This window comes from Phragmites australis, chromosome 7, assembly GCF_958298935.1.
Source record: "Phragmites australis chromosome 7, lpPhrAust1.1, whole genome shotgun sequence".
NCBI lineage: Eukaryota > Viridiplantae > Streptophyta > Magnoliopsida > Poales > Poaceae > Phragmites > Phragmites australis.
The window spans coordinates 13,095,399-13,121,173 of NC_084927.1; the positions used below are offsets into that span (position 1 = coordinate 13,095,399).

Here is a 25,775-nt window from a genome sequence, read left to right on the forward strand (position 1 = left end):
ACTTTCCACCGTAAGCTACTAATTGAAGCAATCGTATAATAAATGAGATATAATTGCATCTACATTGTCTTAAAACATCATGGCCATAGGTGTATCTGCATTATTTCAAAATTTAGAGGAATTTAGCAAATAAAATTCAACTAGAAATGGATTGAAGATGAAGTTGCATACCTTCGAACACCTAGGGCATAGGGATTTCTCAAAATTTTTTGATGATCAAAAATGGCCGCCACAGATCAAACATAACTCCTCTCTGTTGTGTACTCGGGCTTAGGGAAGGAGAGGACAACTTTTATATAATCGAGACATCACTGCCGGCTTATATAGCAAGCTGGCAGTGATACCCTGCTGTCACTGCCAGTCGGTGGATTAAACCAGCAATGAAGATGGAGCAGGGTATCACTGGCGGCTGTTAGCTTAAGCCGGCAGTGATTAGAAATCACTGCCGGTCCATTAAGAACCGGTAGTGATAGGTCGGTATATATAGGGGTATATAGTAGTGGCCGTATATTTTGTACATATAAAAGTTGGACGATAAGGATTTTTTGCTTCTTATTAACAAAGGATTTTGTAGCGTTTTTTTTTTGGATTATAGATTAATATGGTAATTTCTATCGTTTCACCTCCTAGCTGGATTAACGTGAGGTTTAAAGGGGAGCCTCCGATTAGAATACACTAGCTGTTAATGCACGGGCTACCTCTATATCTTTTCATGCTTTATAGCGCTAATAATTAAACTATACATATTGTAGTATTTAGTCTTCGTAAAGTTATTTCCTGCAAGGGAGTCGTTTTATTTTGAATTTGATTACTTATTAATTCTATTAGGGATTAGTCATGATATAATCGTACTTCAAAGGAAGTCATTGTTTTTGGATTTTGAAAATGAATTTTTATTAATAGAAGTACGTTTTAGATCTTTTTATTATTGGATTTTTTAATATAAGTATATATTCACTTGGAAATCAATTGCTAGCATCGTATTTTACAGTAGATGAAGATTTGTTTTACTCGGACAGCATCCCGGCCAGAACTCTACAACAATTTTGATAGAGTTAAAATATTTTGGTGGTACTATTGTTTGCTAAACTTACCTGTAACGATTTTAAGTATAATATCTTCCATGTATGTCTTAATTCCATCTTGATCACTCCGCTCTAGACTAAATCAAAGCATGCATAATCAATATTCAGTTATTGAGTTTCATATATATATAGGTAGACATAACAGTACTCTCCGTATTTTCTTACAAATCCAGAAAGCTTAACAATTATGGAAGTAAATCTGGAAATAATCATAATGACAGATCTAACACAAGGACCGTTCCATTAAGTACGCAAATATATATTTGGGAGAACAATTTGCACGTTTTGGTCAAATTGTACTCCACCATCATGACCTAGAGATGAAGTATATCACAGTCGGGTGTTACATTTGCATTATTTTATTATCTAGGACGTGGTTTACTTTCTTTGACTGACGTGTGATATCTATACTGCGTGTATATATGTAGAACTGTACGTAATTAAGTTTCCTTGAGACCACGTCCGCATGCGGACCGCAGCACCATCGTCTCGATTGTGATTCCCGGTCCGAAGGCCAGCATCGCACCCCACTCAGGCTGCTGGTCACCTTCCTCCTCCCTGCGGCGGCGTAGCTCATCAAGCACGAAGACTATCGTCGCGCCGCTCATGTTCCCGTACTCGCGCAGCACATGTCGGCTCGCCGCCAGCTTCCCAGGCTCCAGCTTGAGCACCTTGTCTATGTTATCCAGGATTGGACGGCCACCCGGGTGCACCGCCCAGAAGAGGTCGTTCCAGCTTGGAACATCGACGTCGTCTCCAAGCGCCGACCTAATCGCGTCGAGCAGTGTCTGCTCGACGTTCTGTCCTAGGAGCATCGGCACCTGGATGGCGAGGTGGAAATCTATGCCGCCTCCCGCGACTTGCATGCCGAGCGCGTACTCAGTTCCCGGTATCGTCGTCTGCGTGGCTGCGACCATCTCAAACAGCGGGCGTTCATCTCCGGTGAAGGGACCGGCACCAACGATGACGGCACCAGCGCCATCGCCGAACAGAGCGTGGCCGACGAGGTTGCTCCCGTCGGGCCCGCCGAAGCAGACGAGGGTTATCTCGGAGCAGGCCACGAGGACGCGCGCGCCGCGGTTGTTCTCGGCGAGCTCCTTGGCCAGATGAAGCGCCCTGCCCCCGCCGTAGCAGCCGTGGAGGTTGAGTATGGTGCGGCAGACCGTCGGGCGGAGGCCGAGGAGCGAGGAGAGCTCGAGGTCGGCGCTCGGGGCGCGGCAGCCGGAGTAGGTGCTGAAGATGAGGTGGGTGATGTCAGTGGCCGGACGGCCCCACTCGGTGATGGCCTTCACCGCGGCAGTCTCAGCGAGCTTCGGGACCGCGGTGGCAACGATGTCGATGCGAGCATCGAGAGATGGCAGCTCTCTGTCGATGAACTCCGGGTGGGCAAGGAGCATTTCTTCCGTCATGTGGAAGTGCCGCTTCTCGATGCCTGTTTTCTGGCCTGAAATAAATTGGAATTAATTATAAGTTGTAAGATTATAATATATTGACGACTGTAATCATATAGTACTACGTTAACGTGAGCATGCATGCTTACATATTCTCGTTAGCTTTTCCTTGAGGTCAGTAAGGTGGTCGCTCTTGGTGACGCGGAAGAAATGGTACGCGAACTCGTCCTGGGGCACGATGGTGCCCGTCGGGTTAGCCGTGCCGATGGCGAGCACGGCCGCGGGGCCTTCCGCGTGCTGCATGCTCCGGCGGCTGTCATGTACGGCGCCGTTAGCTCTTGTCATGTCTTGAGTTGTTGGGATGGGAAGAATGCTAGAGATAGCAAGCTCGCTCGGTGCATCTAATGGGCTCTGCTGGCTGAGGCTTTATACTGGTCGATCGACCTAGCAACGACCTTTGCCAACCTTCTTTTTTAGAATATATTAATTTTGCTAAATATAATGAATATAAGCGGGACTGTGCGGTTTTGAAACTCTTGGCTTAAACAAAAGCCTCTGCCTGACGTCTTTCAGTTTGATCTGTTTTATCGAGAAGGTCTACGGTTCGAATCCGTATAGCCCTAATATGTTCTAATTTATTAGAATTATATAGATATCCTCCTATTTTTCCTTTAGTATTGTTTTCCCTTTTATGCTCTTTCGCCCAGCTAGATATCAATATGTATCTCAATCCTTTCCCAGGCATAAGTTGGATATTTACCTTATCAACTAGCAAATCAACAGGGGATCTATTTGATTAGGCACCTGAATTGGCACCTGAATCGGACTGAACTGACTATTTGTCAGGCTACTGTTCTCCTATTCTCTCGAATCCATAAAGTAAGACATTGATTTTGCAATAAGAAATCTGTGCTTTCCACTCCGTAAGCATTTCTTGAGGATTCCAATCAGTATATCTCATTCGACTCGGGAATCCCTTTGGCTGTCTGCTAGTCGACCTATGCCCGATCATTCAGTTTGCGACTTACAGTAGCTTGCCAAACAAACGCTAATAGAAAAAAGAGTACAGTTTATTTCACTACCCACTGGGGGTTCTTTTCACCTTTCCCTCACGGTACTACTTCGTTATCGGTCACCCAGAAGTATTTTGCGGTTTTTACGATTTATCGAGTGGTTTTCTCGAATTTTTCACATTGTCGGTAACCGCTCGGTTTTCTCGGTAACCGCTCGGTTTTCTCGATTTATCGAGTGGTTTTCTCAATTTTCAGTGAAGTTCAACAAAAAACCCAAACATTATCTCAATCTTCTAAAATCAATAACTAATTCATCTGAGCTTCAAATCAAGTGAAACAAATTTTGTTGGTTTCCTTGTGACATGATCTACATGATAAAAGTATTTATACTCATAAAAAGTTCAAAATTTTCTGTGAGAAATTGTATTTGTTAAACTAAGTTAAATGCATAGTTTACTCTTTGCTAATCCAAAAATCATGAAACTAATTTTGTTAGTCTTCTTACATGATCCTATGTCTTTTAAAAATACATGAACTCATGAATTAGTTATTGTAACATGCATGATTGTGTAAATGTGTTGCGACTAGATTAATTCATAACTGACCCATCACATCTCAAAAATTACTGAAACTACTTTCATTAGCTTATTTATACTATGATTTATGTAGGAAAAATAATAGTAGACATGAAAAAGTTATTTAAAGTGCTGTTTCTTAACATATTCACTTTATGCTTGTGAACTTTGTAAAAATCATAGATAAATTAATAAAACTCTAAATAAAGTGAAATCAATTTTAAAGATTCTCTTAAAATACGTTTTACATAAGAAAAATATGTGTTTGCATGTTACACTTTTCCTTCATGAGTTAATAACTGAGCCGCACTCTTCAATTTTTTTCATTTTTTTCAAACTTCCTCCCTGTAGAATATGATGCAAACGACATTATTTTTGAAACTTTTTTCACAGAAGGTCTTAGAATTGTGTCTAGTTTTTTTAAGATTTTTTTTAATTTTTTTTTAATTTTTTTGAATTTTTTGAATTCAAATTCGGTTACCGTTCGATTTCTGAAACCGGACCGGACCGAGAAGGTCGGTAACCACGATTTTTGGACGGTTACCGTCGTATTTATGAACCGTGGTCTAGGGTCAAAGTGAAGAAACCTTCTATTCGTTTCAAGGGACCCCATCTCAAACTATGTTGGAGTTTTATCAACAATTTTATTCCAAAAAGTGGGAAAAAGATTGAGCCGAATTTCATTGCAATCAATTAGAAGAATTACTGCATTTCGTAACTGATTTTTTTTCTATTTCGCTTTTTTTTTTTAGACCTTCTTTCAGAAAACGGAATGTACCTAGGGAACCCTATTTATCAGATCAGAGCTGCTCGATTAGTTCGGAAAAATCGTACAGATTTTATGAAACCATGTGCTATGGCTCGAATCCATTTTAGATTTTGTATTTTAATATTTTAACTTTTATTTTAATAAGTAAAAGAAGTCAGCGTAGAAGGTTCCATCGGAACAATTATTATTTATTGCCTCCTTCAATTCTGTACAGAAATATCTTCTTTCATTTCAATATCACTACTACAGAACATATCATAAATAGCGTCCTCTCAGTACCGGTTGTGCAAAAACTGCGACTGAAGGCGTATCAGTGCCGGTTGTTAAACTTCCTAGCGCAAACAATTGCTGAGGCACCTAGAACTAGCACTAAAAATAGACTATCAGTGCTGGTTCGTGGCTGGAACCGCCATCGATATACATTAGTGCCAATTCCAGCCACGAACTGACACTGATAGTCCATTTTCAGTGCCGGTTAGAGCCGCAACCGGCACAGATAGGGTCAGACGTGAAAATTTGATCCACTCCCGTTTTGGCTCGTTTCACGCATCCGACTCGAACGTTCACTCACTCTGTCTCTCTCTTATCTCTTCGTTTCACTTGCGTCCACCACAGCCACTCATTCCTCTATTCCTCTCTCTTCCTCTCTCTTCCCGTCCTGCAAGTTTCGATCGATGGGCATCATGCGGGCTCTCACAAGCGAGCCCGAAAGCAAGCTAGTACCTGCAGCCCAGCCAGCCAGTAGGCAGCCTCTACGCCGTGTCCTAGTCCACGTTCCTGTGGCCGAAGCTCTGTGCGCGTGGACGTTCTTGTCAAAGCTAGCTAGCTTGTTTGATCATCCTACGGCTGAAGCTCTCTGCGCACGTGCATGTTCCAGTAAGTGCCAATGCTACCTAGCTTGTTTGATTTTTTTTAAATAGATCTCCTTATGATTTGAGTGTGCATGTAGCCGGAGTGCGCTGGACGAAGCTGGAGCACCGGAGGGGAGCCGGAGTGCACCGGATAGGATGAAGGGCTTTTGAGGCTGGCTGGGCCTATGGTGCGTGCAAATGCGGCTAGTTTTACTTCCCATTCGGGAAACACACCGGATCCTCCTCCTCTGATTGTTTCACCTCCACAATGATCGTACGTTGAGGTGGCAAAACGAGCGACGGAGCGCGACACGAATCAGAGAGGAGGCCAGTATGGCGGAGGAGGAAGGGAAGCGGACATGGTAGACGGTAATGTATATGGTGCTACTGGTGATCAATTCAATGGCGGTCGTGGTGATCGGCGTAGATACGGTCGGTTCGGAAGGAACTATCACATCAACTTTGGGCACAATCATGGTGGTTTCAATGGGGGAAGCATTCATCCTAGTTCTGGTTTCAATGGTGCAAAAAAAGGCATGTGTTTTGGCGCTGGCCGTGGAGGTCGGGGTGCTCTGCGTCCTCTTTATAGAGGGCGATATGGTGGTGGCACACTTTGGGGTGACGGATGGCATACCCAGCAAGCCCGAGGTGCTGGGGCCGGTGGCCACATGGGAGGCCCTCCAACGCATCCTTCGATGGCCGGGCAAACATCATCACTGGATAGTGAATCTTTGGGTGGCAAAGTGTCGGATCCCTTGGTGCTTGGTGATGATCAGGGTTAGGCTAAGGCGTCGGATGCTGATCAAGGATAGCTAGGAGCCAATGAGATGTCAGAATCAAAGCCAATGTGTGCTTTGTCAGGGAACAACATTTTAGCATAGCAAACAACAAGTTCTTTGGCAGAGGGAGGGGCAAAGGCAGCTACGAAACAGGCACTGGCTAATGGTGAGGCCAATTGTAATGGACCGGAGCTGTTCAAGATTCCGAAAGGCAAGGAAAAATTCCAATTTCGCTATTTTCATAAGGGTCATGTATCTCAGGAATGTGTTGCAGTACTGTTTATGTGATGTACGTGAAAGTAATGATCATGTTACACACAAGTGTTGTTGGAGCAAGAGTTCGTCTTGCCGTAGCAAGTACGTTGAGAGTTTCTTCTAAGGAGGGGGGACTCAAGCTTGGGGACGAAGTTTAAGAGGAAGGAACACCACGATGTATTGATGGTAGAAAAATGTATCACTCTGGGAGGAGTATCACAACGTTAGCTGTCTTGCTTGTTCTCTCCCGCTGTGTCCGTGCTTTGCCCAGAGGACCATGGCCTCCTATTTATAGAGCCATCCGTAGCTTGGCGTGCAAGTTATCATAATGTACAAATATCCGGTATCTGACGAAATTACTGGGCCTTGTCCCGGATAACTACCTTCTACCCTATCGAAGAGATAAATATCCACCGTGGTAATTATCGTGGTGCCTACCCCCTGAAGGGAGCGAGACGGTCGCCGATTGCGACTCGGCGCCGCACTGTCAGGGGTGTCAGAATAGCCTTCATCATGCTGGGGTGTCAGAGTGGCATCCATTAGCCTAGGCCTTTAATGCCAATCACTTTCTTGTAGGCAAAGCACGACTGGTGCTCCCCTTCTGGCAGATCTTTCCTAAGGCCTGCTAAGTCACCCCACTGCCTTCGGGTAGGCGGCCCAATCAGCCCTAGGCGGGGGTCTCTGGAGGCATGGAACCGGTAGGTGAAGGCTTTGGGAAGCGAGACCCCAAAGGGCTGAGGCTTCGGGAGGCCGAAGCTTCGGAGGACCGAGGCTTCTGGTGGCCGAAGCTTCGGAGGACCGAGGCTTCAAGAGGTCATGTTTTGGGAGGCTTTAGGAGCCGGACCGTTTCGGTCGTCGAAAGAGGCGACGCCGCCTCCATCTCTGCAGGGGAGGTGGTTGCCCGCTACTCTAGCCTGACCTTTGGCTGGGGAGGGCATGCCTATCGAGATCATTGATATCTTCAATGATGATGATTAGATCGAGTGGGATCTCCTGTGAAGGGAGAGTGAACCGGCATCTACGGGCCCCGCGGCGAAGCAGGAGTAGGCCGGAAAGGCGAGGGAGAAGGCCCCATCAGTGACCTCCTCGGACTCCTCAGCGTCCTTCAACAGCTCGGGAGCTGGCTACTTTATCAGCTTCCGCAGTGGTAGGCCGCAGATGAGGCACATACGCCGTCCCATGTGTGTCCCCTACCAGGACCTGTAGAGGTGAAGGCGGTCACCGGGATGGCGTACTTGGTGACGCCGTGATATATCCATGTCACGGCTGAACTTAGTCACCTTGTACTCTTTCTCGCCCCGTTTTGCTCTGTAGGGATCTATCTTCTTCGTCGCAATTTCTGTACTATTGCTTTAGTTTGTATCCCCTAGATGTACTAGTTGTTTATAATATAACGTGGACCTTCGGGAACGGTCGTGTCTCCTTCCGTATCATAATGTGAGGGGATCTTCCAAACGGGTGACCGCATGCGCGCGTGCTTTCGTGTCTCTGAACCGTGCTTCTTCGTCCCTTTCAAAGGCGATGGCTAGTTTTTCTGACGACCGAGGCACCAAGCCTTTGTATAGATCATTGCTGATTTCGTTTCTTCTAGGGGAGAGGTGGCCTCGAGAATCTGGTGGTGATGGATACATAGGGTAACTAAGTTGAACCGGGTGGAGCAGTGGCGACCTCGTCGTCCCCGGTTACTGCATACTCCTTAGGACTGGGACTGATAGGGCCTCCTTCCTAATTTGTTCCAGATTTCTGACTCAGCGAAGTCCCTTTGGAACCTTTGGAGATGAACTCCGGAGGTAGTCCTTGACCCTTCACATTCTTTAGCGACTGTCCAGGTTGAAGGCGATGATGTGTCAGAGGCGCAGCCGAAGGCTTGGCAAGAGAGGTGGTCCACGACCCCCTTGGCCCTTAGCTGCTGCCCGGCTTCGGAGGTACTCCACGCGGAGCCTGACGATGGAGCGTCGGAGGCAAAGCCGAAGGCTAGGCGGGAAAGGTGGTCCATGACCCCCTCGACCCTTAGCCGCTACCTGGCTCTAGAGGTACTTCGTCTGGAGCATAGCGACGACGTGTCATAGGCAAAGCCGAAGGCTAGGTGGGAGAGGCGGTCCATGACCCCCTCAGCCCTTAGCCGTTGCCCAGCTCTGGAAGTACTCCGTCCAGAGCCTGGCAACAGCGCGTCAGAGGCGAAGCCGAAGGCTAGGCAACAGAGGTGGTCCGTGAGCACTGGACCCTTAGCCGTTGCCCGACTCCGGAGTTACTCCGTCCAGAGCCTGGCGCTGGCGCGTCGAAGGCAAAGCCGAAGGCTAGGTGGGAGAGGTGGTCCGCGACTCCATCGGCCCTTAGCCACTGCCATGAATTGCGATCTTTGCAATGGATAGTCGAGGGTTCCACTATATTTCCCATGCCACAAAACGTGGGCTTTTATTAAATGTTAGTACAACACTCATAAAATGATATATGAAAAGTGTTCTTAAAAGAGATGCAGGGTAATGATTTTACCTTTTACCATATGTGTTTGAGTCGTGCAGGTCATACCTTTCCCTATAAGGAAGGGGATCCTTATACCCCTTCGTATCCCTTTGGCATGGAGGCATTTAGCCTTCAAGATGCCAGGGTACTTTTCCTGTTAGGTCCTTTCAGAACCTTTTCGCCCGGTGGAGTTTCCAAAGAAACATCTCCATCGCGGGGGTTTTTGGAAATCTCTCTGTTTTACCAGAGGTTTTCTAAAGCTTTATGTTTTTACCGGAGGTTTGGTAGAGCTCTTCGTTTTTATCGGAGGTTTTTGGGAGTGCTCTCCATTTTTGCTGAAGGTTTGGTAAAGCTCTCCGTTTTTACTGGAGGTTTTGTAGGACTCTCCATATTTACTGGAGGTTTGGTAAGGCTCTTTGTTTTTGCCGGAGGTTTGGTAAGACTCTCCGTTTTTACCGGAGGTTTATTAAAGCTCCCCGTTTTTGCCGGAGGTTTTTGTAAGGTTCTCCGTTTTTGTCAGAGATTTTTGTAAGACTCTGTTTTTGCTGGAGGTTTTTGTAAGACTCTCCATTTTTGTCAGAGGTTTTTGTTAGACTCTCCATTTTTGTCGGAGGTTGTGAGACTCTCCGTTTTTGTTGGAGGTTTTTGTGAGATTCTCCGTTTTTGTCGGAGGTTTTTGTAAGACTCTATTTTTGTCGGAGCTTTTTGTGAGACTCTCTGTTTTTGCCGGAGGTTTTTGTAAGTCTCTCTATTTTTGTCGGAGCTTTTTGTAAGACTCTCCATTTTTTTCAGAGGTTTTTGTAAGATTCTCCATTTTTGTCAGAGGTTTTTGTGAGACTCTCCGTTTTTGTTGGAGGTTTTTGTAAGACTCTCCGTTTTTGTTAGAGGTTTTTGTAAGACTCTCCGTTTTTGTCGAAAGTTTTTGTAAGACTCCTCAGCATGTATTAATGCTGAAGGTCCTACACACTATCAGAGCTATGCAATACCTTCAAGAAAACCTAGGTAGTCTTGCCTTCCAGGTGACCTAGGCATGTTACGCCTGCGGTGTATAGACTTGTCGTGCTCCCAAGGAAATGCCCGCAGCGCACCACAACACTGTCCACCAAGGATGTGCCCTAGCGCGTGGCATTTATATGACTGAAGCTATGCAATGCCTTCCAAGGCATCCTGGGTATAATCTACCTTGCAGGTGACCTACCAGGGCAAAGCCTACCCTCCGGGAAACCTTTTCTGGTGACCTTGGGTTTAGGCAAGCGATGCTTACTGGTGCGTGGGCTTGTCACGCCTCCAAAGAAATCCCTCGGGGGCGTCACAACTATATTACCAAGGAAGTCCCTTGATAACCGGCATCTACACACTATCGAGGCTACACAATACCTTTCAGGAAACCTAGACAGTCTTGCCTCTAGGTGACCTAGGCATGCTATGCCCACGGTGTGTAGGCATGTCATGCAACGAGGATTTCTTGCGATAGCATTCCTCAGAGCACCTCAAGTCCACCACCGAGGACATCCCCTGGGGCGTGGCTTCTACACCCGAGGCTATGCAAATGCCTTCCAGGGCACCTTGGGCATAATCTGCCTTGCAAGTGACCTAGGAATAAGCGGCGCCCGCGGTGTGTGGGCCTCACTATCTACCGAGACTACGCAATGCCTTCCAGGAAATCTAGGTAGTCTTGCCTTTTAGTTGACCTAGGCATGCTATGTCAACGGTACGTGGGCTTGTCACGCCACCCGAAGATGTCCTACGGGTGGCGCCGCAACATGGTCTATCAAGGAAATCCCTTGATACGTGCCAACTACAATTCCGAAGCCGCACAATGCCTTCCAGGAAACCTGAGCAGACCCGCTTCCAGGCGACCTAGGCACGATGCATCTGCGAGAGTGTAGGGATTTTGCATGGTTATACTAGCTAAGTTTTGCAGTTTACTGTTGAAAATAAGAAGCTAGTTGTAGCATAAAACATAGCTAGGTTATATAAATATTCATGCTAAATGAGAATGTAACTTGAGTTCTACTGCTTATACCTAGTGGCTATCTATTGAAAAAAGACTTCTAGCCGTAAGGTTGGAGGCCTCCAACAGACTCTAACCTGGCCGTATGAAAGACGGATTACTAGGTAAGCTACTTGGTGGTTATTAGCGGGCGTATCTTTGCAGAAATAAGGCCTCTATCGCGAGGTTTGGTGACCTCAAAGCCTGTGGCTAGGCTGGGAAAGGCGATGCTTGCCCCCCTCAGCCTTTAGCTATTGCCTGACCCAGGAGGTAATCCATCCGGGGCTTGGCGACGGCATGTTGGAGGCGTAGTCGAAGGTTAGTCGGGAGAGGTGGTCCGCGACCCCCTCGGCCCTAAGTCGTTGCCCGGCTCCGGAGGTACTCCATTCGGAGCCTGGTGACAGCGTGTCCATGACTTAGTTTTTGTTGCTGGTTGTAGTACTGTTGGTAGGGTTGGTAGTGTCGGTGCAGGGTTAAGGGACCGGGGATTTACCCAGGAGTTGACCCAAGCCCTCCAGACCCTACGTCATCCTTCGTCCGCTCTTTCTGCGGTCATGTATTATACTTACCTTCCGAGGTATTCCTCCCGGAAGGTCAAGAGGGTGCGGTAATTATTAATGTTGTGGTCGCACCCTGGTCCGTGCAGGACGCACCCGTGTGCCTCCGGGGGCACCAGAGCTTGGAGTTGTCGTTGGGGTCGTTGCTGAAGGCAGTGTGTCCTGGAGCCTATGGTTTCCCCCAAGTTTGCTTCCCCCTTGGGAGACCATCGATGCTGCCAGGTGCACCAGCCTTTAGGGCTGAAGTGGTTCTAACTATGCCTCCCCAAACGAGGTGGAGTAGGGGTTCCCAGTGCGTGGTTGGCATTGTGAGGGCGTCGGCGGAGGCGCTGGCGGGGTCGGTGCACCCCGGAGCCCTCCATCTCCCTGGAAACCTCTTTCGTCAGAGGGCCCCAAGGAGGGTGCTAGGTGGATAGGCTTTTCCGAAGATGTTGGCTCGCTCGGGGTGTCCCAGGTGTGGTTGAAGGGGATACTTGGAAACCAAGTCCAGGTGGGAGCACTCCTGGGTTGGACCGCCCAGAACCATTGGAAGGCGGCCTGCTTGACCCTGGCTTTGGCCGCATCCTCTCCTGAGATGGTGAGGTCTTCGTCGTGCAGAGGCTGGAAGGCCTCCGCGCCATTTGGTGTTCCTATACCGACGCAGGGTTCTGAGTTGGCCATGGTCGGAGGAACGCCGTCCCACACGGAAGTGGGGTTGGAGCATACATACGGTGCATATGGCTGAGGCAGCCATGCATATGCTTGCATGCTTGCAACAGTGGGTATGACGGTTTTAGCTAACCCTTTGATGGTTTTTTTGGTGGATTCCAACCCCTCAGCATTTCTGTGTTCGTATCCCCATGGACGGTGCCACTGTTGGAGCTAGAGTTTGTCTTGCCCCAGCAAGTATGGCGAGAGTTTCTTCTAAGGAGGAGACTCAAGCTTGGAGACAAAATTTTTAAGGAAGGAACACCACGATGTATTGATGGTAGAAGAATGTATCACTCTGGGTGGAGTATCACAGTGTTCGTTGTCTTGCTTGTTCTCTCCCGCTGTGTCCGTGCTTTGCCTAGAGGACCATGGCCTCCTATTTATAGGGCCATGCGGAGCTTGGCGTGCAAGTTATCATAATGTATAAATATCCAGGATCTGACCAAATTATTGGGTCTTATCCCGGATAACTTACCTTCTACCCTATCGGGGAGATAAATATCCGACATGGTAATTATCGTGGTCCCTACCCCCCTGAAGGGGGCGAGTTGGTCGCCGATTGCGTCCCGACGCCGCACTGTCACGGGTGTCAAGATAGCCTTCATCACGCCAAGGTGTCAAAGTGGCATCCATTAGCCTAGGCCTTTAATGCCGGTCACTTCCTTGCAGGCAAAGCACGACCGGTGCTCTCCTTCCGGCAGATCTTTCCTGATGCCTGCTGACTCACCCCGCTGCCTTCAGGTAGGCAACTCGATCAGCCCTGTTGAAGATGGTCACAAAAGAACATCTACTGTTGGGGAGGTTGAGGAATCTCTAATGCAAGAGAAAGAGGCTTACTACCGAAACATGGTAGACGAGATCCTTGATAAGGTAGTGGAGAAACGACTCGAGGAGATTAGTTACAAGGTAGGCAAAGCACGACCAAGTCATCTTCTTCTGCAGAAGATGGTCACAAAAGAACATCTACTGTTGGGGAGGTTGAGGAATCTCTATTGCAAGAGAAAGAGGCTTACTAGCGAAACATGGTAGATGAGATCCTTGATAAGGTAGTGGAGAAACAACCCGAGGAGATTAGTTACAAGGTGATGAATGATGGAGATGTAGAGGAAGATAAGTCCTCAGCAGAAGGGAGCATCTGGTGGCTGCTTATGATAGGCATTCTAACCATGGGTGGAGGGTAGATTTGAGCTCCGTCGGACATCCGATGCCAGAGCCTGACCATCCCAGGTCACATGATATGCAGCAGGGCCTTGCCTTTTGTGTTGCATCATAGAGGAACGAAGGTTCTGAGGGGGGTTGCAAAACGGGGGTTGCAAGCTTAATTGGAGCTGAACTGGAGTGTGTACCTATGGCTGGTGGGAAGCAAGACTTGGAGGGCTTTCTGGCACAAAGTTTTCAAACTGTAGTGAATAGAAATTCCATGGGTCAGAAAACCTTCTTGTCACCTTCGCGCAGAAGTAAAAGGAGGGAAGCAACAGCTAATGAACACTCGTTGGAGAGAGCTACAAAGTTCAAGTCTTGGCGCAACCTCGACTCACCAATGGATGGTATGCATAGTACTTCTATTTTGTCTTTTACCAATTCTCGTATTTCATCTAATATTCAAAATATAGGAATAGCTATGTGGAAGAATTATGTTGAAGTACAAGAAGGAATTAATCAAATAAAGAAAATGGAAGTGGATCATCTTACTGTTGTTCCTAGGTGCAATGTAGATACATCTAAACAGGATACGGTAGGAGAATTAGAAGATTCTTTTGTGGAGCTAGAGTCTGATAGTGATGATGGATTCAACAACCTTTCCATTAGTCACCTATGTGGTTAAAAAATGATGGACAAGGTTATGGATGAAGAAGGTGGTCACCTAAGTGGTGAATTTCAAGCCATTTCAAAACATAGGAATACTTCTATGTGAAGTTTAAACTAAAGAACAGAGATGATGATTTTGAGTGGGTTTTGGTGGCAGTCAATGGACCTGCGCAACCTGAGCACAAAGAATGTTTCTTAACCAAACTTGTCCATACTTGTCGTTTAGACTATATTTACTGTTTTAGTTGGGGGGGGGGGGGATTTAATATTATAAGAAACCCAGATGAAAAGAGTAATAATAGGTTTGACAACAGATGGCCCTCTTTATTTAATGCTACAATAAATGGGTTAGATTTAAGAGAGTTGGAGTTGTCGGGCCGAAAATACACTTGGGCAAGTGTGATGCCAGTTCCTACGTATGAAAAACTAGATAAAATTTTGGTAGGAACTGAATGGGAATTGAAGTATCCTAATGTTACAGGGTAACCCCTAATAAGAGACATTTCCGATCATACGCCATTACTACTTGACTCGGGCCATGCATCCTGTGGTAACAAACAATATATGTTCAAGTTTCAACTTGGTTGGTTTACTCGGGAAATATTTTTTGAGTTAGTGGCAAAGGTTTGGCGAAGTGAAAATAGGGGGAACACTCCAATGCAAAAATGGCATAATAAAATACGTCATCTTCACCAGTTCTTGAGAGGATGGGTGAAGAACATTAGTGCTACCACTAAAATAGAAAAGCAAGAGCTCTTAGAGAAGGTCAATGATTTAGATAAAAAGGTTGAAGTCAATTTTTTACAGCCACATGAGGTTGATTTGAAGCATTGTTTGAAAGAAAGATGGTTCCAACTACTGCAGGAGTAGGAAATTAAATGGTACCAATGGGCCAAAACAACTGATTTATTCGAAGATGACTGCAATAGAAAATACTTCCATTTGGTAGCTAATTGGAAGCATAGTAAGACTCGTATCTTTCAGTTAGAACATGGTGATGAAATCATCCGAGGAGATGAACAATTACAATCATATATAGCCCACTATTATCAAGGTCTATTTGGACCTTCGGATGGTGTGGTTTTTTCTATGATTGAAAACCGTAGAGATGATATCGCCCAGGTTTCAAATATTGATAACGAGATGTTGACAGGTATATTTACGGAAAATGAGGCGAAAGAGGCAATATTCCAAATGAAACATAACAAAGCACCCGGACCGGATGGATTCCCTGTGGAGTTTTATCAGGTCTTTTGGGAGGTCATCGAAAAGGATTTGATGTCGCTCTTTCACGAGTTTCATAAAGGGACTTTACCTCTATTTTGCCTCAATTTTGGAACCATATCACTGCTACCAAGGAAGAAAGATGCTTTGCAAATTCAACAGTTTAGGCCTATTTCCCTCCTAAACATGAGTTTTAAGATCTTCACGAAGGTTGGGTTAAATAGGCTAATAGGGGTTGCGCATAATTTATTTAGACCATCTGTAACACCCAAAACTTCAAAATTTGAAATAATTTAAAATTTTGCTAGAAATTAAATAAGTGGATTTCATTTTAGCTCTATAGGAAATTAATTTCTAAATTTAATTTGGAATAGGTTGAATGTTTGTTGCATTCATGCCGTTGTAGTTGCAATAAGGTTTTATTGTGTGGGAAATTCTTTTTGCTAAAATTCGCTAGAGTTCGCTCGGTTAAAATCCCTTTTGGAAAATAAGTTTGAAAACCTAAAGCAAAGAAAAAAAAGAAAGGATTCTAAAATGGAAAACCCTTCCTGGGCCGTCTTCCTCGCGTCGGCCCAACCCGCCTCTTTCCCCCTCCCTTTTCTCTCCCGCTGTGGGCCGCGCCCCTCCTTTTCCCGCGCCGGCCCGCAGGCCGAGCCGGCCTGCCGCGCCCACCGAGCCGCCTCGCCTTCGCCCGCCTCGCTGCCAAGTGGGCCTGGCTCCGAGCCGAGCCGCCCTCCCGCCCGAGCTGCCTCGCCTTCGCCCGCCTCGCTGCCAAGTGGGCCCGGCTCCGAGCCGAGCCGCCCTCCCGCCCGAGCCGCCGAGCCGCCGGCTCACCTTCTTCCTCATCCCGCCACCGGACACCGACACCCCCAATCGCCGCGACCGTTTCAAATCGAAGCCTCCCTGTGCTTTAACTCTCCAATCAAACTACACCACCGTGATCGCCGCCCCCTATTTCCTCCATTTGAGCCGTTTCACCCTTGAATTCCCACTCGTTTGCATGGAAATCGAAGTTTTTAGTGCATTCGAGCTGCCGGCCGAATCTCCTCGAATCCGGCCGTTCCACTCTTCCTCTCGGGTATTTAAGGGCTCCATCGGCATCCTTGTTCGGTTCCGCACCCGAATACCCCATTTCCCCTCTCTCTTGTGCACGGATTCGAGCCGCCGCCATCACCTCCATTGCCGCTGGTAAGGAGCTCGGTCGCCGCTCTCTTTCTCCTCAACCGAACCGCAATTAAGCTCGTTCTTCGCTCTTATGGTGCCGCCGGACCTCTAGGAGCTCACTCAGTCGCTTCTTGGAGCTTCACCCGTCGTCGGACGCTGTTCCCGCCGAGCCGCCTCACCTCCGCCCGCCGTTCTCCGTCGCCGGCCACCTCCGGACCCCTTCCGCTGCCGTCAAGCCCGCAGTAAGTTTCCCCGCGAGCTCCTCATTGCTATGCGCCAAGTCCCGATGCATTCTGTGGCCGGATGCGCCTTTTGCGCATCGCCGGCGAGCCCGCCGCCGTCCCCGTCGTCGCCGGCCGCCGCTTCCACCGTTGAAACCGCCGGCGCCACCCCCTTTTGATTTCTGGCCGTCGGATCCCGGTTCTTCGGCCCGGATTAAACCGGCCAATTTTCATACCCCTTCGGTCCACCATGGACTGGTGGACCGATGCCCTTTCAGTGGTCAACAAGCCCGTAGACCAACTCCATATCATTTCCAATGAAGAAATAATTCAGTAATTGTTTTATTGCGTCATAATCCAATTTTCAGTATAAAATTATTTCGGTTTACTCTCTGGAAAACATGTAAAATTTGCAGTAAGGTCCCTACATCTTCAAAAGCTTATAACTTTTTGCTCGTAGCTCCGATTTTGGCGACTTCCGCGTCAAATCGTTCGTAGCGTCCTGTAGAATCTTTTTGTAGGGTTTTTGAATAGTTTCAGTACTGTTTGGTGTACTGTTCTTAGAGTTTTGTTTGGTTTGTGTTTTTCCAGTCCGTCGTTTAGGAGCTGAGTAGTTCGGCAACCTCCAAGACCAAGTTTTCGAGGATTTTGAGCAGCAACCCGGTGAAGGCAAGTGCCCTTGAGCATTTCTATACCAGTTTTAGGACTTGCAGGTGTAGTTTTTATCCTTCAATATGCATGCTGTCCAAAATGATATCCCATGCTAGGGTTTACTAGTTTTGTCTCGATATTTTCCTTGTCGCCGTTGATGTATCGGGTTAAGAAGATGGGTAGATCATGCTAGCGCTGTCCGGGTGGGAAAATGGTTAATATTGACTAATGAACTATGTAACACTGTCCCGGTGGAAAAATGGTAATTCTTTTGTAGCAACATGGTATAGGTCTTCCCCAACAGAATGGATGGATTGTGGTGGTGCCTATGGCAAGTTTGTGTATGTATCTGTTTGGGGTCCTAAGGACCGGTTCTTGGGCATGTAACCAAGTTATTTCCGTACAACCACGAGGCCTATATGGGTACGGCCTGGCCAAATAATTAGCGACCACCGATTCTGTGGGCATCACTGGTCGAGTATGTGGCACAAGAGGGGGCTTCTGCAGCGACTCGGTCGGCTGTTAGCGGTGAAACCTTAGTGGGTGCCTACAAATCGGCGGGAGTTTTGTAAAGGCCTTGTAGTGAGACCCCAACTCCTTACCTCGGAAGTATGGAGTAACAAGGGAATCACGACTCGTGGATCTGTGCAAACTCTGCAGAGTATCAAACTGGTCGATCAGCCGTGCTCACGGTCAAGAGCGAGCTTGGACTTCTTCAAGATTAGTTGGATCTGGGTTTTGGTATGGTTGGTCGGGTAGCCAGGTAATGGGATTATCTGGTGAGCTTTGGGGTAACCGGATATGGGATACCCGGTGAGTCAAACCCCTTTGGTTATAACAAGTGTCTTCACACCTAGTAATAGGATGCCTGTTGTTGGGAGTATAGGTTAAGGCATCGTTTTAGTTGCTTAGTGCTAATAACCCCTGTCAAGCCTTTTTCTTGTCTAAAGCCTCATACCCTACTTTCCCCTGCACTTGCGGAGTACAACCTTTTGTACTCACCCTTGTTATTCTCCCCTGCATTCTTCCGCCATTCAGAAGCTGTCCTTGAAGCTGGTACCTTCGACCTCGATGTCTTCGATCCCGAGCTGCTGTTCTAGGCTGTGGAGCCCCCGGTTGACGTCTTCGCCTGTGGAAGCTGGAGCCGCTGACGCTGAAGACCCCTCTTGTCTCCCGCTGTGTTTTCTTTCAGACCCTCGAGTCATTTTGTAATAAGGTTAAGTACGATGTATCTTTTGCACTGTGATGATAACACTAATGATGTAAGCGCATGTATGGAAGTTGTTCCTGGCATACATGTGTTGTGCCCGGTTTTGTTTTTTTTAAAACTGGGTGTTACAGAAGTGGTATCAGAGCCGTGTTGATCGTAGGACGCAGCCTAGGTAGACTGGACACGCTAAGGACTTATGTTTGTACAAAATTTACTTTCACAAAATTGTATTCCTCCAGTTATTCCTTTCTCGGTCTACTGCTTTTTATAAAATGGTTACTAATTTCTGACTTTTTCAAAATTTTAGATGGCCCGTACGAAGATCACCCCGCGCAAGCGCGTGCTGGTTCCCGACGTGGAGGTTCCTGCGGTTGCAGTCTGGAGGTACCAACCCCCAGCTGAGTTCTACTCCGACGGACAGCTAGCAGGGTACTTCGCCCGCACGTTGTGGTATCTGCTGCAGGGTCTTGGCTACCACGACACTCCACTCTTCAAAGGTGTCAGAGTTCTGCTTGGAGACCGTGGTTACTCCTGGACAGTTGAGGTAACAATGTTCGAGAAGCCCTCCGCCGACGACCTTCGCCGAGTTCGCCGAGTCCACACAGCCACCGCCCCCAGAGCTACATTCGAGGCAGGGATCGAGGACGCTGCTCGCCAGGCTCTAGCTGTTCTCTGCCGGGAGAACAGACAGGACCTCCGCCTCACTCAGTTCGGGAAGTTCCCGCAGCGCTCGTCAGGCAGTCTGGAGGTCATCTTCGCGCCCGTCAACAATGAGCCGGATCTCCGTTTGCGAGAGCAGGTCCGCCTCACCGCCGCCCTCTATGCCGAGCTGGACAGAGCACTCGATGAGTTGGAGGATCTTCACCAGCACCACGCCGAGCAGGAGCAAATGATCTACGAGCTAGAGATCATGCTGCAGGATCCCGACCAGCACCCCGATGAGGCTCCACCAGCACCGCCTTCCGCCCCTGCACCGCCCCGCTCTCCTTCGCGCAAGAGGCTCCGTCAGGCAGATGTTGCAGGACTTTCAGGCACCGCCGGCCAGGAGTAGAGTCGAGCTAGGAAGATGTCCCCTAGCAGAATAAGTCGTTTAGACTCGTGTCATTTGTAGTAGGGTGTGCTTGTGCTTGTGCTTGTGCCTGTTCTGTGTAGACCTTGTTTTGAGTTGGATCTTTGCTTGAGTGTTGGTGCGATGTAGGGGTTTCCCCTCTACATTTCATCAGTTATTATAATAATAGTCGGGAGTCCTTTCTTTCCATTTCCTTCAGTTTCTTTCAGTTCTTGTCTCGTTTTCCATCCCTGTTTTTCCCTTATGCTTCTCACGCCTTGGCAACAACAGATGGTGAACACCCGACGTAGCAACAACACCAACGACAACATCAACAACAACACTGTCAACAACAACGCTGCCAACAATAACAACCTTCCTCCCCCGCCACCCCTCATGGACGCCAACCAAGTCATGACTCTTCTTCAAGGTTTGGTCCAAGCCATCAACCAGCAGCCTCAGGCTCAGCAGGCACCGCTGCAGTAGCCACAGTCTAGACTCAGGACTTTCTTGAGCACCCAGCCACCTACCTTTTCTCAGGCAATAGAGCCAATGGAGGCAGATGATTGGCTAAGGACAATTGATAGCAAGCTTCAGATAGCTCAGTGCAATGGAAGAGAAAAAGTTCTCTTTGCATCCCACCAACTCAGTGGGCCAGCTCAGGAGTGGTGGACTTCTTACACTGCTGCTCATGAGGACCCCCAGGAGATCACCTGGGCAGAATTCCGAAGTAGTTTCCGTGCTCACCATGTTCCTATCGGAGAAATAAAGCTGAAAAGGAAGGAGTTCCTCAGTCTCAAGCAAGGCCCTATGTCTGTAAGAGAGTACCTCACTAAGTTCACTCAACTGTCTCGCTACGCCCTAGTGATGTTGACACAGACGAGAAGAAGCAGGACTGTTTTCTTGAAGGTCTAAACTCCGGTCTGCAGTATGCCCTCTCTGCCAACGAGTACCCTAATTTTCAGAAATTAGTGGATAGAGCTTTCATATTAGAAAAGAAGCGCCAGAATCTAGGTGAAGAACGTAAGCGCCATCTGCAGGGTCAGTCTTCTGGCAGTAACACTCACCCCCGTTTCCACGCCCCTGCCACTGGTCCGATGTTCCGCCAGGGAGGTCAGAACCAGCCGCAGCAAAACCAGCAGAGGCCGCCGCAGAAGATGCAAGGTCAGGTTACAGGGTCTTACAAGCCCCCGATTCAGCAACAACAACAGCCTCGCCCCAACTTCCAGCAGCAGCGACCCAACCACAACCAGCCACAACCGCAGAACCGCACAGGTTAGGGGTCAGGCAACATTGGTCCGTGTTTCAGTTGCGGCCAATTCGGGCATCTTTCCAAGCAATGCCCTAAGAAGCAGCAAGGTCAGGCCCAAGGTAGCAACAACCAGCAGCAGCAGCCCCGCCAGAACGCGATGCATGGTCGCGTCAACCACGTTGCAGTGGAGGAAGCCCAAGAAGCTCCCGACGTAGTGCTGGGTATGTTCTCTGCAAACTCTCACCCCGCAACAGTATTATTCGATTCAGGTGCTACGCATTCTTTTATATCATACCAGTTTGTGAATGCTTATAAATTGCCAAGAGCATTAATGAAAAATAGAGTACTAGTAAGTTCTCCTGGAGGAGCAATGGAATCAAGGAAGGTATGCCCTAAAGTAAATATAAGCATAAGGGGGGTAGATTTTCTTGCCAATCTCATCATTCTGGAATCCAAAGGAATCGATATCATTCTGGGAATGGATTGGCTGACCAAGTACAAAGGAGTCATAGGATGTGCAACAAAGACAGTACAGCTGACGCATACAACAGAGTCAGCCATCAACGCCAGTTTGAACAAAACCAATGCAGTGGAAGATAGCAGGGTGGTCAGCGAATTTCCTGATGTCTTTCCGGAAGATTTACCAGGTATGCCACCTGATCGAGAAATTGAATTTGTCATTGAATTAGTACCTGGAACGGCTCCTATATATAAGAGGCCATATAGAATGGATGCCAATCAGTTGGCTGAGCTCAAGGAGCAAATGCAAGAGCTACTAGACAAAGGGTTTATCCGCCCCAGTTCTTCGCCCTGGGGAGCCCCTGTAATCTTCGTTCCAAAGAAGGATGGTACACAGAGGATGTGTATAGACTATCGAGCTCTGAATGAAGTAACAATCAAAAACAAATACCCTCTGCCTCGCATTGAAGATCTGTTTGATATGCTGATAGGAGCATGTGTGTTTTCCAAGATTGATCTTAGGTCTGGATATCACCAGCTGAAGATTCGTGCTTTGGATATTCCCAAGACTGCATTTGTTACTCGGTACGGTCTATACGAGTACACAGTAATGTCTTTCGGACTGACCAATGCCCCAGCATACTTCATGTATCTGATGAACAAGGTTTTTATGGAATATTTGGACAAGTTCGTTGTGGTATTCATTGATGACATCCTGGTTTACTCCCAGAACGAAGTAGATCATGAGGAACATTTAAGGATGGTATTGCAGAAACTCAGGGAGAACCAGTTGTTTGCCAAACTGAGCAAATGTGAATTTTGGTTGAAGGAAGTTCCTTTCCTCGGTCACATCATATCAGCAGGAGGTGTGTCCGTAGATCCATCCAAGGTAAGAGACATTCTGAATTGGAAGCCACCGCAGAATGTGTCTGAGATTCGTAGTTTTCTGGGTTTAGCAGGATACTATCGTCGATTTATTGAAGGTTTCTCCAAGATAGCGAAGCCAATGACCGAACTGCTAGGGAAGGGAGTAGAGTTCAAGTGGACAACAGCTAGAGAAGCCAGTTTCAATGAATTAAAGAAAAGATTGACCTCAGCACCAGTTTTGATCATGCCAGACACTCAGAAGCCGTTCTCGGTATATTGTGATGCATCCCGTCAAGGTTTGGGATGTGTGCTTATGCAAGAAGGCCACGTTATAGCTTATGCATCCCGGCAGCTAAGAAAGCATGAAGAGAATTATCCAACGCATGATTTGGAGCTAGCCGCAGTTGTTCATGCACTCAAGATTTGGAGGCATTACCTGATTGGACAAAGATGTGAGATATATTCTGATCATAAGAGCTTAAAATATATTTTCACTCAGCCGGATCTCAACCTAAGACAACGCAGATGGTTAGAGCTTATTAAGGACTATAATTTGGGAATCAACTATCATCCAGGAAAGGCGAACGTAGTAGCCGATGCCTTGAGCAGAAAATCTCAGGTTAATTCTATGACTCTCCAAGAGTTGAGTCCCGAACTATGCAAAGAATTCGAGAGGTTGAATCTAAGTATGGTGTGTAATACCGAGATGATTGCTATGGAAATAGACTCAACACTTGAACAAGATATAAGGAAGGGTCAGCTTGAAGATGACAAGATTTTGGAGATCAAGCAGTTGATCAAAGCAGGCAAAGCCCCGGACTTTTCTGAAGACAAGCAGGGTACAATATGGTATAAGCATAGGATTTGTGTTCCGGACATAAAGTCTATTCGGGATACTATTTTAAAGGAAGCTCATGATTCAGCGTATTCTATTCACCCTGGGAGCACCAAGATGTATCAAGATCTTAAGGATCAGTACTGGTGGTATGGAATGAAACGTGCAGTAGCAGAACACGTAGCTTTGTGTGATATCTATCATCGGGTCAAAGCTGAACATCAAAGACCCGCAGGACTGCTACAGCCACTAAAAATACCTGAATGGAAGTGGGAAGAAATTAGCATGGATTTCATAGTGGGTCTACCACGAACGCAATCAGGATATGATTCTATATGGGTCGTGGTTGACCGGTTGACGAAAGTGGCTCACTTTATTCCAGTTAAGGAATCCTATCGAGGTCCAAAGTTAGCCGAGTTGTACATGTCCAAGGTTGTATGTCTGCATGGAGTGCCTAAGATAATTGTATCTGATCATGGCAGTCAGTTTACTTCAAGGTTCTGGCGACGTCTGCATGAATCGCTGGATACAAGGTTGAATTTCAGTTCAGCCTATCACCCACAGACTGATGGGCAAACGGAAAGAGTAAATCAAATTCTTGAAGACATGCTGAGAGCATGTGCACTCAAGAATGGTAACAGTTGGGACAAGAATCTACCGTATGCAGAATTCTCATACAATAACAGCTTCCAAGCTAGTTTGAAGATGTCCCCTTTTGAAGCTTTGTATGGGAGAAAATGTAGAACCCCGTTGTTCTGGAATCAAACTGGGGAAAGCCAAGTTTTTGGTCCTGAAGTCCTGAGAGAAGCAGAAAGGCAAGTACACGAGATCCGGGATAATTTGAAAACCGCACAGTCAAGGCAGAAGAGTTATGCGGATCATCGACGTCGGGAACTAACCTTTGAAATAGGAGACTTTGTGTATCTCAAAGTATCACCAATCCGAGGGCTACGTAGATTCAAAGTCAAAGGCAAGCTATTACCTCGGTTTATTGGTCCGTACAAGATACTGGGAAGACGAGGAGAAGTAGCTTACCAGCTGAAGTTACCACCTCAACTTTCAGGAGTACACGATGTCTTTCACGTATCACAGTTAAAGAAGTGCTTAAGAGTTCCTGAGGAACAGTTACCAGTAGAAGACCTGGATGTGCGAGAAGATCTGTCTTATGCCGAATATCTGGTCAAGATTCTTGAGACGTCAGAATGAGTTACCAGGAACAGGAGAGTCAAAATGTGTAGAGTGCAGTGGAAGCATCACTCAGAAGAAGAAGCCACATGGGAAAGAGAAGATGATTTGAAGACGGAGTTTCCCCATCTCTTCTCCGATCCTTTCGAATCTCGAGGGCGAGATTCATCGTAAGGGGGGTAGGTTTGTAACACCCAAAACTTCAAAATTTGCAATAATTTAAAATTTTGCAAGAAATTAAATAAGTGGATTTCATTTTAGCTCTATAGGAAATTAATTTCTCAATTTAATTTGGAATAGGTTGAATGTTTGTTGCATTCATGCCGTTGTAGTTGCAATAAGGTTTTATTGTGTGGGAAATTCTTTTTGCTAAAATTCGCTAGAGTTCGCTCGGTTAAAATCTCTTTTGGAAAATAAGTTTGAAAACCTAAAGCAAAGAAAAAAAAGAAAGGATTATAAAATGGAAAACCCTTCCTGGGCCGTCTTCCCCGCGCCGGCCCAACCCGCCTCTTTCCCCCTCCCTTTTCTCTCCCGCCGTGGGCCGCACCCCTCCTTTTCCCGCGCCGGCCCACAGGCCGAGCCGGCCTGCCGCGCCCACCGAGCCGCCTCGCCTTCGCCCGCCTCGCTGCCAAGTGGGCCCGGCTCCGAGCCGAGCCGCCCTCCCGCCCGAGCCGCCTCGCCTTCGCCCGCCTCGCTGCCAAGTGGGCCCGGCTCCGAGCCGAGCCGCCCTCCCGCCCGAGCCGCCGAGCCGCCGGCTCACCTTCTTCCTCATCCCGCCACCGGACACCGACGCCCCCAATCGCCGCGACCGTTTCAAATCGAAGCCTCCCCGTGCTTTAACTCTCCAATCAAACTACACCACCGTGATCACCGTCCCCTATTTCCTCCATTTGAGCCGTTTCCCCCTTGAATTCCCACTCGTTTGCATGGAAACCGAAGTTTTTAGTGCATTCGAGCCGGCGGCCGAATCTCCTCGAATCCGGCCGTTCCACTCCTCCTCTCGGGTATTTAAGGGCTCCATCGGCATCCTTGTTCGGTTCCGCACCCGAATACCCCATTTCCCCTCTCTCTTGTGCACGGATTCGAGCCGCCGCCGTCACCTCCATTGCCGCCGGTAAGGAGCTCGGTCGCCGCTCTCTTTCTCCTCAACCGAACCGCGATTAAGCTCGTTCTTCGCTCTTATGGTGCCGCCGGACCTCTAGGAGCTCACTCCGGCGCTTCTTGGAGCTTCACCCGTCGTCGGACGCTGTTCCCGCCGAGCCGCCTCACCTCCGCCCGCCGTTCTCCGTCGCCGGCCACCTCCGGACCTCTTCTGCCGCCGTCAATCCCACAGTAAGTTTCCCCGCGAGCTCCTCGTTGCTATGCGCCAAGTCCCGATGCAATCCGTGGCCGGATGCGCCTTTTGCGCATCGCCGGCGAGCCCACCGTT

General features: G+C 47.8%; 1 protein-coding gene and 1 long non-coding RNA gene across 2 annotated transcripts; one reads left to right on the top strand and one right to left on the bottom strand.

Annotated features, from left to right (window-relative positions):
* Window positions 1-1,257: 1,257 nt before the first annotated feature.
* LOC133923995 (bisdemethoxycurcumin synthase-like) lies at window positions 1,258-2,869 on the bottom strand. Its single transcript, XM_062369335.1, has 2 exons — window positions 2,626-2,869; window positions 1,258-2,529 (listed from the first exon to the last, which is right to left on the bottom strand). Exons 1-2 carry the CDS (start codon window positions 2,819-2,821, stop codon window positions 1,526-1,528), a joined length of 1,200 nt encoding a protein of 399 aa, XP_062225319.1. The 5' UTR covers window positions 2,822-2,869; the 3' UTR covers window positions 1,258-1,525.
* Window positions 2,870-5,399: 2,530 nt separating this feature from the next.
* Window positions 5,400-7,066, top strand: LOC133923994 (uncharacterized). The gene is made up of 2 exons (XR_009910737.1): window positions 5,400-5,709; window positions 5,783-7,066. It is a non-coding gene; the product is annotated as an uncharacterized LOC133923994 (long non-coding RNA).
* Window positions 7,067-25,775: the final 18,709 nt, after the last annotated feature.